At 38.6% G+C, this 16,498-nt stretch overlaps 1 protein-coding gene across 3 annotated transcripts in view; it reads left to right on the forward strand.

Moving 5' to 3' along the window:
• The window catches only part of SLC10A7 (solute carrier family 10, member 7), a 277,082-nt gene that overhangs the window by 247,470 nt on the left and 13,114 nt on the right, over positions 1–16,498 (forward strand). For all 3 annotated transcript variants that reach the window (XM_011987124.1, XM_011987125.1, XM_011987126.1), the window contains one exon: positions 350–423. In XM_011987124.1, coding sequence (XP_011842514.1) covers positions 350–423 — 74 coding nt within the window. The remainder of the gene's footprint in view (positions 1–349; positions 424–16,498) is intronic.

Below are 16,498 nucleotides of genomic sequence, written 5' to 3' on the forward strand. Positions count from 1 at the left end.
TTTTTAGTAGAGACGGGGTTTCACCGTGTTAGTCAGGATGGTCTCGATCTCCTGACCTCATGATCCGCCCATCTTGGCCTCCCAAAGTGCTGGGATTACAGGCGTGAGCCACCGCACCCGGCCTCCACCACACATTTTTACAACTGTTCTCCTTTTCATGGATAAATGACTCAGAAGTGGTTCTCTAAAAAGAAATTCAGACACTTCTGTACACTTGGGTGTAGAATTACCACTGTCACCAGGATTGATCAAAGGGATGTTAACATAAAGGTAGGTACTACATTTGATTTTAGATGTGTTAAATTGCCTTTTTATAAAAGTATTTGTCAAAATCTTTTTTTGCCCCTAGGAATAATTCGGGTTTCACACCAGCAGACACAGTGGCTATCATTTTCTGTTCTACACACAAATCCCTCACATTGGGTAAGTGATTCACAGAGTTAAAAACCATATATTACCCTCATATAGTTACATCTTATGATTTTGAAATTCAAAGAACTCTTCAAATTAAACGGAATGGGATATTGTTCACACTGTTAGATACGGAACAGTAGCAAAGTGAGGGTGGGTCATAGATTTGAAATTCTGTTATTTGAACAAATCTCTGTGGGCCAAAATTAATATTGTAAAACTTAGCTTAATTTATAATCATGTTTTCAATTCTCATAAAAGATTATCAATGTAGAATGTTAACCTCAGAGCAGGGGTGGAGATGCTGTGGAAACTACTTCTAAATAGGGAATTGGCAAAAACTTTGCTTTGGCAGGCCCTAGAATTGTCCCCAGAAAAGATTAACTTATTTTCCAGCAGCTCAGAGCAAGGTGGGAATAATGTTATTACTCTAATTTGATATTGACATTAGTTTGATGCTCATTTCTGAATGTTATTTCTGTAAAGAAACAATATAGTTATCATTAACTCAATCAGATTAGCACTAAAAGTGAAATAAGTATTTATTTAATGGATAAAAATGGATTAAGAAGAAAAGTGCTATTTTCTACTTAGCTTTATCCAATTAGTGGCATTATCCCAATAACCTGTTAGACATCCGGAATCTATGTTTTTAGTCATTAAAAGTCATTAAGTAATCAGAAGCTTTATTGAAATATACATCAGTCACAAACTCCTTGGGGTGGTGGGCATGTTATGGCAAAAACTCATATTAAAAATTTCTCTACATTTTGGCACGAGTCACTTAAGAGAATGAAGAATCATTACGTTGTTCTTAGTCTGCTTACGTTAAGGAAATTCAGTCTGTGAACTAGAAAATGAAGACATTTCATAATGTTTTTATTAATCCCAAACACATTTGTCTGATAGTCTGCTGTCAGTCTTACCAAGCTTGGAAAATGATTTCGAAATTGGACAAACCCTTAGGAGCAGTTGTTATTGAGAGCTTCAGCTTATTTGAATAAATTATATAATTTTTTTGTATTTGTGTAGCTATAATCATCATTAGGTTGAAGTTGAAACAGTCTTAAAAGCCGTATTCCAATCCTAATTTTGTGACCCTGGACAAAGCAGTTAACTTCCCTGAAGCTTAGCCTTTTCATCTGTAGAAGGGGCAGAATAACATTCATTTTGTAAGGCTGTTGTAAAGATTCAAGTTTAAATTTGCTAACAGGTAGTCAATAAATGACAAGATGTGTGCAATAATCATACTGTAAATAGATTGCTGTGGACTACATGAGAGAGCCCATCTAATAGCTTGCTGTGCTGCCTGGCACTTGGTGAGTACTCTATAAGGTGTAGCTATTCTTATTGATTATTAATAACTATGTTAGTTACAACTATGTTACCACTCCCAAGGTTCTAGTCTCCTGACCCCTGTCTTGTAGATTTTCATGAAACAAGTATTTTAGTTGTTGACTTCAAAGAAATCATCTTACACTTCTTTCCCATGTGTGTTATTGTCAGGTACTGTCTGTTGTCTCAGGTCTTCTAAAACCTGAGGGACTTTTATAAAGTTAGTGAGTCCAGATGCAGGTGCTGCCAGACTCCTCAGATACACAGAGTGCAAGGATCGAATGAGCCTGTATCCTTAAAGCATAGGCTGAAACAGTTCCCACATTTCTGCAATGGGCTTGCAAACCTGACCCACTTTTTTTTTTTTTTTTTTTCTATTCTGAAGATTGTTCTTATTTTTCTTTCTGTGTGTGGTTTTTTTTTTGTTTTTTTTTGTTTTTTTACTTTAAGTTCCGGATACTTTTAAGGACTTGCTTTTGTCAGGAAAACCAAAAAGGGTTTTCTCTGTTTCTCTGTTCTGTGCTAGAGCTGGTTGTGCTGAACAAAGAGCAAAATGCATACCCAAGAAGCATACAGCGGTGTGATCAGTGTGCTTTTCTATAAGGGTTTTTTGTCTTTTTATTTTTCTTAATCCTAAAGTCATATTTTTCTGTCCTTTATACTCTCCAAAAGCTAATTTTCAAGCAAACAGATAGTTGCTATGAAGTAGTTGTTTTGCTAAAAAGGCTTGGGTTAAATTGGATTTCTGTTTGCTTTTGTAGTGTTCTACCATGAAATAGATCCTCCAATAAGATGCTGTACTAGTGTAGTATCTATGTAATCCTTAGCTACTTTCATAACATGATAGACATAGGCTGTCTTGGAATTATAAGACATAAATACTCATCCTGGCTCTTCCACTGATACTTTCCTGGGCCTCAGTTTCCTTGGTTCTAAAATTAGGTAATTTTACTTCCAACTCCAATATTTTGTCATCACTTGATAATATTTGGCTTCTGTCTTGCAGTCTCTTACATAGTATTTGTGAAAATACCCTCTTTGCTGCTTCAGATCTCAGACAGATCACCCCTATTTCCCCAGATAGCAAGGGATGTTTAGATGCTAATGTTAGAATGTTCTTGGTAAGCACTATAAATGTGCTGTATCCATTTTCACAACATCCAATGCATGTGACCCTCTACTAGTAACCTGACATCTCTGGTACAGAGGATAGGCCATGACAGTGACCTGAGATATAGGCTGATAATAGTCCTAATGGAATTATTTTTTGTTTATTTTTATTTTTAATAAACTTTATATTTTGAAAAGCAGTTTAAGGCTCACAGCAAGATTGAGTTGAAGGTATAGAGATTTCCCACATGCCACTTGATCCCATACACGCACAGCCTCCACAATATCAACATCCCTGCATGGAAGTGCAAGAACATCACAAGGAGTATGAGGACTTCATAGTCCAGAAAGCAAGGGGAAATTTTAGGTAATATCACTTAGAGTTATATTTTCTCTCACTGCTGGCCAAAGATGAAATATAACAGATTATAATATACCTATTTAGCACTTTTAAAATGCATCTTTCCCTTTGCAGTCACTATCATAGTATTTCTTCTAATTTTATATATATGTGTCTATATATGTGTAGATACATCTTTAACATCTCACATAGAATACATTAAGTGAAATATAAAATACCATTCATTATCATATCTAGTATTTGTATTTAAGAATAAATCATTGCAGGCCAAAAGGCAACCATGTAACTAATAAACCAAAGATGAAAACTCTTGCTTGAGAAGCTTTCTGAGTATTCTCTTATATACACCTTCGATTTATTTTATTGTTCTTGCTTTTGCCCTATCTCGATCTCTTCCTTGTACTTGCATCTACACACATGCTGAATTTGATTCATTGCTTTTATTAGTGCATTTGCCATTGATTGATTAGTTCTTCGTATTAGTACTTTTTCTATTGATTGATTGCAGATGAAGTGACTATTTGACCTTTAATTATGAGGCTTCCTATTGAAAATGACATTGAGCTATGGCTTCACATAATCCATCTGGAAAGCCTGACATGATGCCATTCCCTGGAGTTCGTTCAGGAAGAAAGAGGAGGCCTGAAGGAAGTGCAGAGCTATCACTGTGCTTCATCTAAAACAATACTACAGGGCTTGTTTGCTGCTCTCCTATAGTTTCAGCTCAGGGTTGGAGGTAATTTTATATTTTGTCAAGACAGCATCACTTGCTGTGGGTTGCCATAAAAGCCATGAACTCTCCCAAATTATTCTTTAGTTTGATGACAATTTTTATGTAATAATGAAAAGATATTTTACATAGCAGAGATTGAAGAACAGCTTGTATCCTAGTTAATAATGGCTCAGTGCACAGTCAGTCAATAGATCTCATCAAGAAAGAAATTAGATCCAAGATATCCTGTGGAATTGGCATTTTACTTTCATCTTATTTATCTTTTTCTCTTGAGTATTCAAATCACTTTGCTTTTTTAGAGTTCCAATATATGCAGAAAACTTTCTCACTACATTTAGCAAGCAAATGTTTCAGGACATTTGAGGTCCTTAAGTTAAACATGTTTGTGTTAGTTTTTAATGTTTTTAAATAGCAAACTGAAAGTACATAACCTCAGAGTATGTCAGCTGACTACTGGCAGTCAATGGCAAGACTCCAAATTTCTTATTTCCAAAAGTACTTCCGAATTGACTGAATGCTAATTAAATATTAAATAGAATATCATCATCAATGCTTATTAAAAGTCCACTGTATATCTTGCCATTTGCAGACATTTGTGTACAAAGGCAAATCAAGGCAACTATTTCTTACATTGTTTATATGTACTTAATTATGGGTCTAGTTTCAGTTACACAGCTGAACTATGACAAGAAACTATGCATTAGGCTAAAAGAATATAGCTTTCTGGTAGACACAGGATAAAGAGCACATCCCTGATTCTAGTCTGGATTCCTGTTACAGTTCTTTCATCAAAAGCTGGTATAAATCACTTAATTGCCATAGGCCTCATTTCCTCATTCATACAATGAGAAGATGGACAAAATGATACTTGAGATTCCTTCCAGTATTAAGTTTCTGTAAGTCTGTGACTGATATTTCTGCTCTATAGAATAACAAGTTTCCCTATTATGTGTGCAAAAGCAATAAGTTCTTGAAAGGAATACTTATATAAATAATGTTAACGTATTACAGGAAAGGAAATATGTCTATAGCTTCTTCCTAAAGAGGTTAAAAAATACCTTCAGACCCTCCAAACTGTCTTAGGAGAAACACAATCTTAAAAGGATCCTGTTTTCCATTTGATTGGAAGTTCTTTAGGAATGTTAAAGAATTACCTACAACTTGGGCTAAAAATCTCATTTAATAACATTTGAGTCATTTTGTCAAGAGGAAATTGATTTGAAATACAAAAGTTTGCATTTCTAGTATTATTTTCACACAAAGCCTATTCTACTTAGTACATAAAGAATCTTATCTTAATAAAACTACTCTACAATTGGGCTAAAAGGTTAAAGCTCTTAACCCTGTAGATAATGTTACCTAAACAATCTTGAATATTAGCAAGTCAGTAATTGTTGCCTTATTGTACATACAAATAAATGAAAGCATAGAAAAAAAATCTTTAAACTTCTCCCAGATAATATCCCAGAAACTGTATTCCAGGCCTCCTAACTTCCAGAACTGCATTGGATTATAGGATATGGAAACACTTTGAAGACCAAAAATTGCTCTACTGGATCCAAGTATTATAAATGTTCAATCTTGGCATGGGTTTGAATTGTTGTATTAATTGTTTAAAAAGAAAATTATTTCTGATTACACTGCTGGTTATAAGACAGTTCTAAAATACTTAACATCTGTAATTGCTCCCATAAACATATATCTCCATGTGGCCCAGTCATAAACTGATACTCATTTCTTACATTTTCTTGATTATTAATAAAAAGTTATATTCTATTTAAAGTCGGTCTAGTGAGCCAGCCTTACCTTTCATGAGGCAACACTGCACTCCATTCTTGCAAACCAAGAGCCACTTTACTGTTTCACAATAACCCATTAACGTTGAAATAGAAATCCAGAGGAACGACAGAAAATAGAAGACAATCTTTGGAGTGGAGCCATAAATGTATTTCTGTCATGCAATTTCCCTCAGAGTTACAGTTCTGTGAGGAAAGGCAGTTTGGGAGTCTTTGCCATTTGACAGATTCTTAAAGATGCTGCTAAAATTATGGACCTAGTTGATTTTTTACCACCAGGCTAAAGAAAACTGAGGGAGTGTCTGTCATTTTGTGCTATTATTTTCTGATCCACATAAAGAGAGAAATGGGAGTTCTCAAAGTAATACAATAATATTCTTTAGAGATTTTTGAACTGTTTTTGGTTTGGATTTTTTATTCTGAATATGGTGTCTGAAAATCATTGCTAGCATATCTAGACTTTGTCATCAAAATTTAGAAAGTCCCCAGGGTTCTAGACAGCAGGTATGAAATTAAAGATATTAAAGCTTCTCTGAAAGATCTCCAGCTTGACCCTCAAGTATCATTCATCTTAATGATATGCCAGATGTTTGCCCTGATACTCTCATGCTCTCTTCCTCCTCCACGTCAAATGTTTTTAACCACAATCTACATTTAGAAATATATTTTACAATGTGATCCAGAATTGATTTTGCAGCTCACTAATGGGTTGTAATCTAAGGTCTAAAAAAGATTGCGTTATAGCTCGCTTAGGGAGAAGGTTTTATCTTCTTCCTCAAATAGTCACCATGTAGGCTTTGGCTTCTGCTGTCCCTTTTTCTGCGGACATTTTTTTTTTTAAGATAGAGGTCTCACTCTCACTCAGACTGGAGTGCAGTGGCATGATCATAGCTCACTGCAGCCTCCAACTCCTGGGCTCCGGCCATCCTCCTACCTCAGTCCCCTGAGTAGCTGGGACTACAGGCCTGAGCCACCATGCCTGGCTGATTTTTAAAAAAATTTTTTGTAGAGACTGGGGCCTCGTTATGTTGCCCAGGCTGGTCTTAAACTCCTGGCCTCAAGCGATCCTCCCACCTCAGCCTCTCAAAGCACTGGGATTACAGGTATGAGCCACTGTACCAGCCTTCACTGAACTTTAACCCAAATTTCTGATACCATGTAGGAAGCAGAGCTAAATTAAGACTTAAAGTGATTCTGGATTTGCATAATGTAAGATTACTTTTATTTAGATTATTATTTTATTCAGCTTATATAACAGAGTTTGTATACCTTTTTTGATTTATTCAATACGTTTTCAATAGTAATAATAGCAGCAAACATTAATTGGGTACTTAATAGGTAAACGTTGTGCTAAGTGCTAGTTACATAAAGTAGTTTACTTTAAAATACTTCTCTGTGGTCAGTGTGGCAATTATGTATGTACTTGTTAGTTTAGACCTCAATGCCAGGAACAGCCAATTGCTGTCATAGAAAATTCTCACTGTAGTGTTGAGCCACAACTTTATCAAAAAGGAAATACTCACTCCAGAGGCAGCTACAACAAATACTTTTGTTATCTCTCTATCAACCAGAGATGTTACTAATTAGCATAATGAATTCAGAAACAGGTTTTGATTGGTGAAATTACTGACTTTTACTTTGCATGATCAGCGTAATAAATGGGTTCTCATTCATATGTGGACTGCCTAAAAGTTTGAGAGAGACTTCCCACTTGCTATAAGAATCTGGCAAATCCCATAGTCTGCATATGAAACCAGCAGGGATGTGCTAGAGTGATCCCTACCTCATTTTGTGTCCAGCTACTGTTGGGAAGATCTGTGGTTTCCTGAACCTGACTGGAAGATCACCAAATTCTGCTCTGGAATGACATTATGTAGCTTTGAGGGACCCTCTCATGCAAGGTGCTCTGAGAGCACCTAAAAAGTCCAAGCTGAGACTGCCATTTTATAGGGTAAGTTGCATAAAATATTTTTGTGTTCAACTACTAGTATATGTGGAGTTTAAAAAAAAAAAAAAAGAAAAGAAAAACTTCTATGGGGGCAACAACTACTTTCGTTAAAACCTGCTGGCAAAATTATAGTAATACAGCTAAGCTTCACCTACCTTAAACTTCCTTTGGCCTTATCTGCTGGAATACCTTATCTCCTGCTTATACCTTATCTGCTGGAAAGAATCCAGAACTTACACATGACCAGCTTGCTGTAGGTCACTTCCCATAAGTACTTTGTGGGCACCAGCTCACATGACTTCCACAATCACACTAGATAAGGGAAGTTCCCAAGTGATCCATAACTTGCCCAAGTCACATGATCCCAAGTGGCAGAGCCAGAAATCAAGCCCAGGCCTAGCTATTAGCCACCATGCTAAGCTGTAGTGAGAGTTCTGCAGAAAGAGCCCTGTGCTGTGAAACATCTCAACCCTGTGGTCCACTGGCTATGAAAAGTTCAGACTGGATGATCTCTGGGGCTCTTCTAGCTCTACTATTCAATAATTCTGATTTTGAAGGGCTTAAGTATGTAGCTTTATAATCTTGAGCCCTTGGGATGGACACCATAGACCAGCATTTCTCAAAGGGTGATCCTCAAAATTATAGCACATTGTTTCTTAAAATCAATAAAAATTTTTAAAAAAAGATTTGCTGAAGCCTACTGATTCTGAATTTTAAGGATAAAACCCTGATGTCCAACACATGTAACACGTTTCAAAAGAGGGTATCATGCACATTAAAGTTTGAGAGCCACTCATTATTGACATCTAGAGTCACCTCTCAGGTTTCAGATGTGCTAGCTCATGCACCCAGATTCTTAGGGAAGCTTTGATCTAGCAGAATATTCAGTCAGGTTTTGTGTAGGGTACATTTTGATGATGGTGGGAACCAGTTTCAGTCAACTCTGGGTGGTTGGTTGTTGTTTTTCTTACTTTAGCCTGGCCACAGTATACCCTACTTTTAAATACTTGATATTTCATCATCAGCCAAAAGAATATCCTTATGACATAACTGCTTATGATATACTACTAAGTATTCTATAATAATAAGCAATCATTTAAAAAAAATTCAGTAGGCCTGGACCCTAATTTCCAGCAATCACCCTCTTCCTCATTCCATGGTTTCAATATATTTGGTATTGTGGTCCTGTCCAGGAAGGATAAAAACCTGGCTCCAGTTTTTCTAATCTGTAGCTGGGGTTACCATATTTTGCCTAACTTCAAATGTCCTTTTGAGTTTCATTTGTATTAATCTGGTTAAACAACAGTATTTGGATGTAAAAGTATGCCAGTATTTTATTAATATAAGGTATAATCTAGGCCAGGCGTGGTGGCTCATGCCTGTAATCCCAGAACTTTGGGAGGCCGAGGTGGGCAGATCACGTGAGGTTAAGAGATGGAGACCATCCTGACAAACATGGTGAAACCCCGTCTCTACTAAAAATGCAAAAATTATCCAGGCATGGTGGCAGGCACCTGTAATCCCAGCTACTTGGGAGGCTGAGGCAAGAGAATCGCTTGAACCCGAGAGGCGGAGGTTGCAGTGAGCCAAGATCATGCCACTGCACTCCAGCCTGGGTGACAGAGTGAGACTCTGTCTCAAAAAAAAATAAAATAAAATAAAAAAGTATAAGCTGAGCAAAAGAGAACCACCCATTTAGTGCCCAAAATACCTAGCACTCACTACAGCGGGGGCTTGCTTTCTTTCAGATCTTGTCTTCCTGGCAAGCTGAGGGCAAAACTGAAGCATATTTAAAATAAATTCAGAATGCCATTTGAAAGTTATCCTTATATAAATCCCTTTATGAAAGGGGACCTATGTGATTTTTTTAAAACTCTCACAATTACTGTAGATTTTTTTTTAAGAAAGAAAAGGACAGAAGATGGGAATCACTGCTTCCCAGAAGTCAGTGCTCTGAGAGGGGCAGTAGACCCACTATGATCATGAGCACTTGTTAAGAATACAGGGCTTGTAAACAGATGAGGCCTGTGGGAGCTTGGGCAGCATCAGCGGGAGGGAGTTTCAGTTCCTGGGGCAGTCCGCAGCACGTCACCATCTACAGTGTTTAGAAGTGCTGCACAACTTATCCTGAATGATCTCAGTGACAAGCCCCTCCCTGGCCAGTCCTGGTAGACTGCTGAATTTGAGCCACATAATACTATTTCATAATGCTACTTCTTATAATAACAACAACAACAACAACAATCCTAATGGCTATCATTTTGGGGATGTTCACTCTATGCCAGGCACTATGCTAGGTACTTCCTATACCCTGTCTCACTTGAAACCTCTAACTACCCTTCGAGATAGTTATTTTAACTTCATTTGAGTCAGATGTGGAAACTGAGGGGGATTAGGGTAAGATCATCTGCTTACATAGCTGGTGGGTGGCAGAGTCAGGATTTAAACTCAGGTCTCTAATTTCAAAGCCCACGTCCTTTCCATCACACCACCCAGCCCTCTAGAAGTACTTATGAGTGGCGTGTTAGCTGTCTGCTGCTCGCTCAACCTGAGTGATGGAGCAGGAACAAGAGGGGCCGAGTGCTTGCATGTGTCAGCTTCATTGTAGCTAAGCTCTACCTACAGTTGTCACCTACAGCTCAATGGCAAGGAGACATGAAAAATCCCACATATTGTACAGTGGCACCTCACAGTATATTGAATCCTTGTCACTGTGTTTCCTAATGACAGCTCTTAGTGTTAGAAGCTTTTAATTCCATAGTTTCATATTAATTTCAAACTAAAAATTACCTTATAATAGAGGTAGCTCTAAAGAGATTAACTTTACACATTAAAAATCAACTCACATGCCCTCAGAGCTCCTGAAAGGGGAATTCCAAAGAAATGAGGGGCACACTTGCTGTTGTTCTGGAGCTTGTCCCTTCTGATGAAGACTCTGCCACATCCAGAAGACCAGAACGCCCTGTTTCCTGGAAATCCCTCTTCATCTGTGCACTCTCTGTCAGTTGCAGAGGAATTTGTTTATTATTATTAATATTTAGAAAGTTTGCCTCTAGCAGTACTAAAATGTGCATCACAAAACAACACTCATTTACTGCGTTTGAAGTGAAGACTCTCACCCAGGAGAGCCCATCCACTTGAAGTTTATATCTCTCAATTTCAACTTGCAAACAGAGATCGATAAAAAACAATTGTCCTTTCAGAGTTGCATCTCTCCAATTATTTATTTGGTCATGTCTCTTCCCAGAAGTTCTCTTAATTGAACCAGACACTATAAACCAGGTTGAGTGTCTTTAATGACAGCCCGCTCCATGCTTCTTTATAGTAAAGAATACATGAGCCTACAGCTGCAAAGCAAGGGTAACAGTTTCCCCTTATGTCCCCATTTACAGCCCCATCCAAACAACTCCAGCCAGAAATTAAAGTTAGCTACCCACTTTTTCAAGCTATGGGGTACCCAGTAGGTTTTTGACAAGTTACCCTGGGGGCAGGAGGAGATACAAAATTGGACGCAACTCAAAAGATTCCTGGGCCCCAGGAAGCCAGCTGATTTGGAATGTCATCTGTACTGAAGCTGAGCATGTTAATGAAATTGTAGCTGTGACACTTCCCAGGGCTGCCTTTGCTACAAGTTTGCTCTCTACAGTGCCAATGAAAAGATGCTTTTAAAACATAATCTATTCATCCATCCATTCAATCATTCATTCATTCAGCAAGTATTTATTTGGTACCTACTACGTGCCCTGCTCTAGGCTGTAGAGGGACTGCAGTGAACAAAACACCAAAAAAGTTCTTGCCCTCATCTAGCTTCCAAAATTTCTAATGGGAATAAGCAGACACTTGAATATACAGCACATCAGATGGTGGTAAGCAATGGAGAAAAAGAAAACCAAAAAGGAGAATAAGGAGTGCCAGGGTGGAGATGAGAAGGTTTCAGCCGTAAAGGGCACATTGGGTCAAAACACCTGAGGGAAATAGGGAGCAAGCCTGTGGATATTTTGGGGAAGGAGATTCCAACGAGAAGGAACAGTGAAGGCAAAGACCCGAGGCAACAGTGCATTTGGCATGTTGGAAGAAGGAGGAAGACGCTCACCTTGGGAGCAGAATGAGTGAGAGAGACAGGAGACCAGGGAGTGGTAATGGTAGAGGGGCAAGTAATGTTGTGTTAGGCCTTATTGGCCATTGTAGGGACTTGCCTCTTACTCAGAATGAGAGGGGAAGCCATTGGGGGTTTTGAATTGATGAGGGACAATATCACACTTCTACTTTGAAAGGATCCCTACGGTTGCTGTGTTAAAAGTAGACTGGGGTTTGGTGGGAGGGTGTAGCAGTGAGAAAGGAAGACTCAAGAAAGAGGCTTTTATCCAGACAAGAGTTTAGGGTGGTTTGGTCAAAGGTAATAGGTGTGGAAGAGTTGAGAGGCTTTGGATTTGAGATATATTTTGAACACAGAACTAATAGGAATTGCTGGTGGATTGGATATGTAGGTAAAAGAAAGGAATTCAAGATGTTTGGCCTGAGGGGTGTAAGGATCCACTTACTGGCTTAGGGAAGACTGCAGAGGAGCAGATGTTAGCGGTTGAAAGTCATGTGGGAACAGATCAAGAGTTTGGATTTTGCACATGTGAAGTTTGACATGTCTTTTTGACATCCAGTGGAGTCTGGAATCCTGATCCAGGCTGAAGTTTGCAGCCTATGGATGTTATTTTAGGCTATCAGATTGGATGAGATCACTAAGGGAGTGTGTAAAGAAAACAGCTCCATGGACTGAGGACCTGAGATTCTCCAGAGGACAGAGAGGATATGAAATTATTTTAATAATGAAATGATATGAAAGTCTTAATTAGCCAGACCTGTAGACACCCAAACTTGCAAGTCTGTATTCTTCTCCTATCCCACAAGGTTGAAGTGAACATTAACTCAGAAGGTAGATGTGAAGACACTTGGAAGTATGAGAAGAAGAGTCTGGCAGTTATATGGTACCTCCCATGTGCTGGGCACTGCATTAGGCACTTAATTTGCCTCATTAATGCATGTAATCTTTACAATAGCCCTGCACAATAGCTGTGATTGTCCAAACTAGAAAACCCAGCCTTAGAGAGGTCAAATTACTCACCCCGGTTCACATACATAACAGAGCCAGCGCACCATGGCTGAATTGTCTGCCTCCAGAGTCCTCTGACTCCACCGCAATACCAGACCTGGCTCTTTAACCTGGCTCACATTAGAATCACCTGGGAGCTGTGCGGTACTGGTGATGTCAGGACCCTCCCCAACACCTATTAACTCAATCTATCAGGATAGGCCCAGGCAGCATAGTTTTTGGAAGCTACCCAGGTGATTGTAATGTGCGGCGGAAGCTGAGAACCACTGCATTTAGACTCGTTTACTCTGTATGCATCTGTGCTCGCCTAGGTTCCAAAAAGAATGTGAGATGGGTTATACCTACCCATTGGTTACCAAAACTGACCATTCGTGTACTAATTCTGAACACCAGAATTAGTTGTGCCGTAATTAGATATGTTAAATATTCAGAAGAGAAAACAGAGGAGAATAGAAAAGCATCATTATTTTCAGAAGTGACTTCCAGGGTTTTTTAAATTTCTTCTGCCTAGAAGTCTTCTAAATGAGGTCCTAACTGCCAACTGTTTATAATTATTGAGAATAAATAAAGGCCAAGAGTAGATTATCAGGACATCATCTAGGTTAGATAAACCACAGAAACCTGAGTCAACCTTTTTAAGCGACATGGATCTAAGAACAAACAAGTCTGGTTTTTAATCCCCAAATCAAAACTGCCTTGTTCTTTTATGTCAGAAGAAATCTCTTCTGAGGCTTTTGTTCAACATAAACACAGTACCATGAAAAGGAAGATTACCGCTGGCAGGTAATTAAAGGTCATGTTGACAAAGCAAAACAAAATGTATATTAAAAATTGTTAATGTGCATTTGGGTCACAGCCTACTCACATTTACTTTTTAACTAATATTTGGAAGCCTTCTGAAAGTTCCAATGTCTAAAGATGAAATTATCAATGCAGCCTTTTAGGTAAAACTACATCTAGGTTGTGGGGCAGTGGCAGAGTCAACGAAAGCTCATGTCACACCATCCAGCTTCTCTTTGCATCAGACCCAATAGGTTCAAGTGTTTTTCTTCATTTATATAAAAATACATCTAAAATACTCTGTAAAATTGGACAACAGTTCCAGAGCCAGTCAGAAGGGGCCAGTTCTGTGTTGGTGACTATGTTAAATATATTCTTTTGACCTTGCATTATTTTTGTCATAATGAAATTCTTATTCTATTTTTGATGTTTTCACATCCTGTGAGTATGAACATTAGCCAGATTGTCTCTTTAGAAGACTAAACAACTCTTCATTCACAGCCTAGAAAAGGAAAAAGTAATCTCACTACTTCCTGCTAAGTTTGTCTCCATAAACGTGGTGACCCCTCCTGGAAGACACAGCCAGTATTTGAACGAAGCCTTCATGGCTCAGTTCTTTAATTCATTCTTGAATTCCCTGTTTGCTAATTACTCCTACAATGCTGTCAGACAGGTGAGGGTGTACCTGATCTTCTGAGGCAGAAACCTTCAATTGGTAGAGTTAAATCTTTCATTGTCAGCATCTGGTGAGTCGGCTCAGGTCATTCATTAAACATCTTCTCCAATCAGAACATACCTGTTTCAAAACAGAAGTAACACCAGCTGCTCATTTTGGTCTCTTCTTGCATCTTTATTTACATAAAACTTTCAGCAAAGTGATGGGGTTACAGCCTGGGTAATTGAAGAATAAAACACAATTTTTAATTTTCCTAATGATCTAAAAATGGTCATCAACCAACCTTTATTCAGAGCAAATAAAAGCCTGCCTAGTAATAAGCATCTTTATTGAAAGGGGTATTGCTCTTGCTTTCAGACTTTTCTTGTGTAACTATTATTTTCCTTACATTTTACCCTCTGTTGTTCTATCTTATTGAAAAGCACCCCTTGCACCACTTTTTTAGGGTTCCTAAGTACCCTGACAAATTCTTTTCCAGCATTTCAGGCACATAGCATGCAGAGGAACACCAACTCTGGAGCCAGTCTGTCTATATTCACACCCCAGCTATGTCCTGTTGCTAACTGTGTATGGCTTGGAGCAAATTTCTATTTACCTGCTGCCTCAATTTCCTTCTCTGAAAAGTGAGGATAACAATGGTAGTTTCACTCATCATGGATGTGAGGAGTGGATGAGGTGATGCTTGTACACTCTCAGAACAGTACCTGGCACATAATAAGTACTGTGTAAGTATTGGCTACAGTTAGTATTCTGCCTCACCCATAACAGATGAAAATCCAAAATATCTGTGAACTCCGGATAATGGCTTCTGAAGTCCTGTGTAAGGTGTGACTGCTGGAAGACTAGAATATGAATAATGCTCTCTTTTTTCTAAAGGTCTTAGATTACTGGAAAGATCATTCCTTTCTTTTAATAATGGCCTTAGATATCAAGTTTATGACCTATCTTTGTTAATTTTCCTCCTTTTCCAGGCCTCATTCCTCTTTTTGGATAGAGGAATATTTTGGAATTCTGGTTTTGAAATATGAGGGAAGGCCAAGTCTCTTAGGAAAGTTTTACATAAACATCTATTTAACATAGCTGAATAGCTCCTGACTACATCAGAAAAGAAGTGTGAGCTTCCAGTCTTTTTAATTGTAGACAGGAAGGGGGGCAGGAGAGCAATAGGAAGGCTCGACAGGAAAGCAGTTTCCTAATGGGTAGCAAAGAGAAGGTTTGGGTCCAGTTTGTGCAGCATGTTTGGTTGACACGTCCTGTGTGGATTTCAACATGTTCCCTTCCCTCATATGCCACCCACAGAGATAACCCTAAGACACTTTTCAGGCTTCAGAGGTTGGAAACTAAAATTCCATTGATACATATGAGATAAACTGGTGCAAGATTGTCCTGTTTTTCTGCCAGAACTCAAGCAAAGGGGGTTTGTCAGACATCCCAGAGGTGCTGCTGTTGGCTTTCTATTTAGCAATTTGGAAATCCTAAATCTAAGTAGATTCGGTGAACCCAACCCTAGGACGCTGAGAAAATCATTAAAGAGCTCCAATTTGCATGTATCATTTAGCCGCACCTCATTTTGGATATGATTCTTTGTATAAAAAGGATAAAAATGTTCTCTTATGTGTCTCATAAAGCAACAGTAGAGGTTCCGATGCTGTGCTGGGGTCCTACCAAATAATTTGGCAGTTTTTAGTTAAAAATGGAATAACACACACAAAAACAGGGAAGCAAGTAAAACATAAACCACTGGCAAGGGTAAGGCAGAACAATCTACGTATTAAAATACCATAGAGAATTTGAGCAAAGGACCAGTCACTCAGCTGGGGGCAATGAGAACAGGTCACATGATCTGTGATCTTTTCCCCCTTCCTGGGGGACTCTGCAGAAAGTTGAGTTGCCAGCCTTTGGAAGGTTCCAGAATGGGTTTAGGGAAAGTCCTAGGATAGCCAGATTATGAACAGAACGGAATTCTGGGGGCTGTGCAGACTAAACCCGCCTGGTCCAAAGAACCACATTGTAGGCTAGTGTAGGGGCAGCACCAGACTGATCTCACAGGCAAGTCATACCCACTGACCTGAAAGGAGGTGACCTTTCTTTTGACACCCTCTAAAAGGGAGAGAAAATTAAAATAACCAAACTGCTCACTGAATTCATTTTATCTAACGTCTTTTTTCATTTGACAGTGCTGCATTTTCCCACTGCCCTGTGTGATGATCTTGGTATTGGGTGGAATTGCTCTTTGCCTAACTT

Source organism: Mandrillus leucophaeus, unplaced genomic scaffold (assembly GCF_000951045.1).
Source record: "Mandrillus leucophaeus isolate KB7577 unplaced genomic scaffold, Mleu.le_1.0 Scaffold301, whole genome shotgun sequence".
Classification (NCBI taxonomy): Eukaryota; Metazoa; Chordata; class Mammalia; order Primates; family Cercopithecidae; genus Mandrillus; species Mandrillus leucophaeus.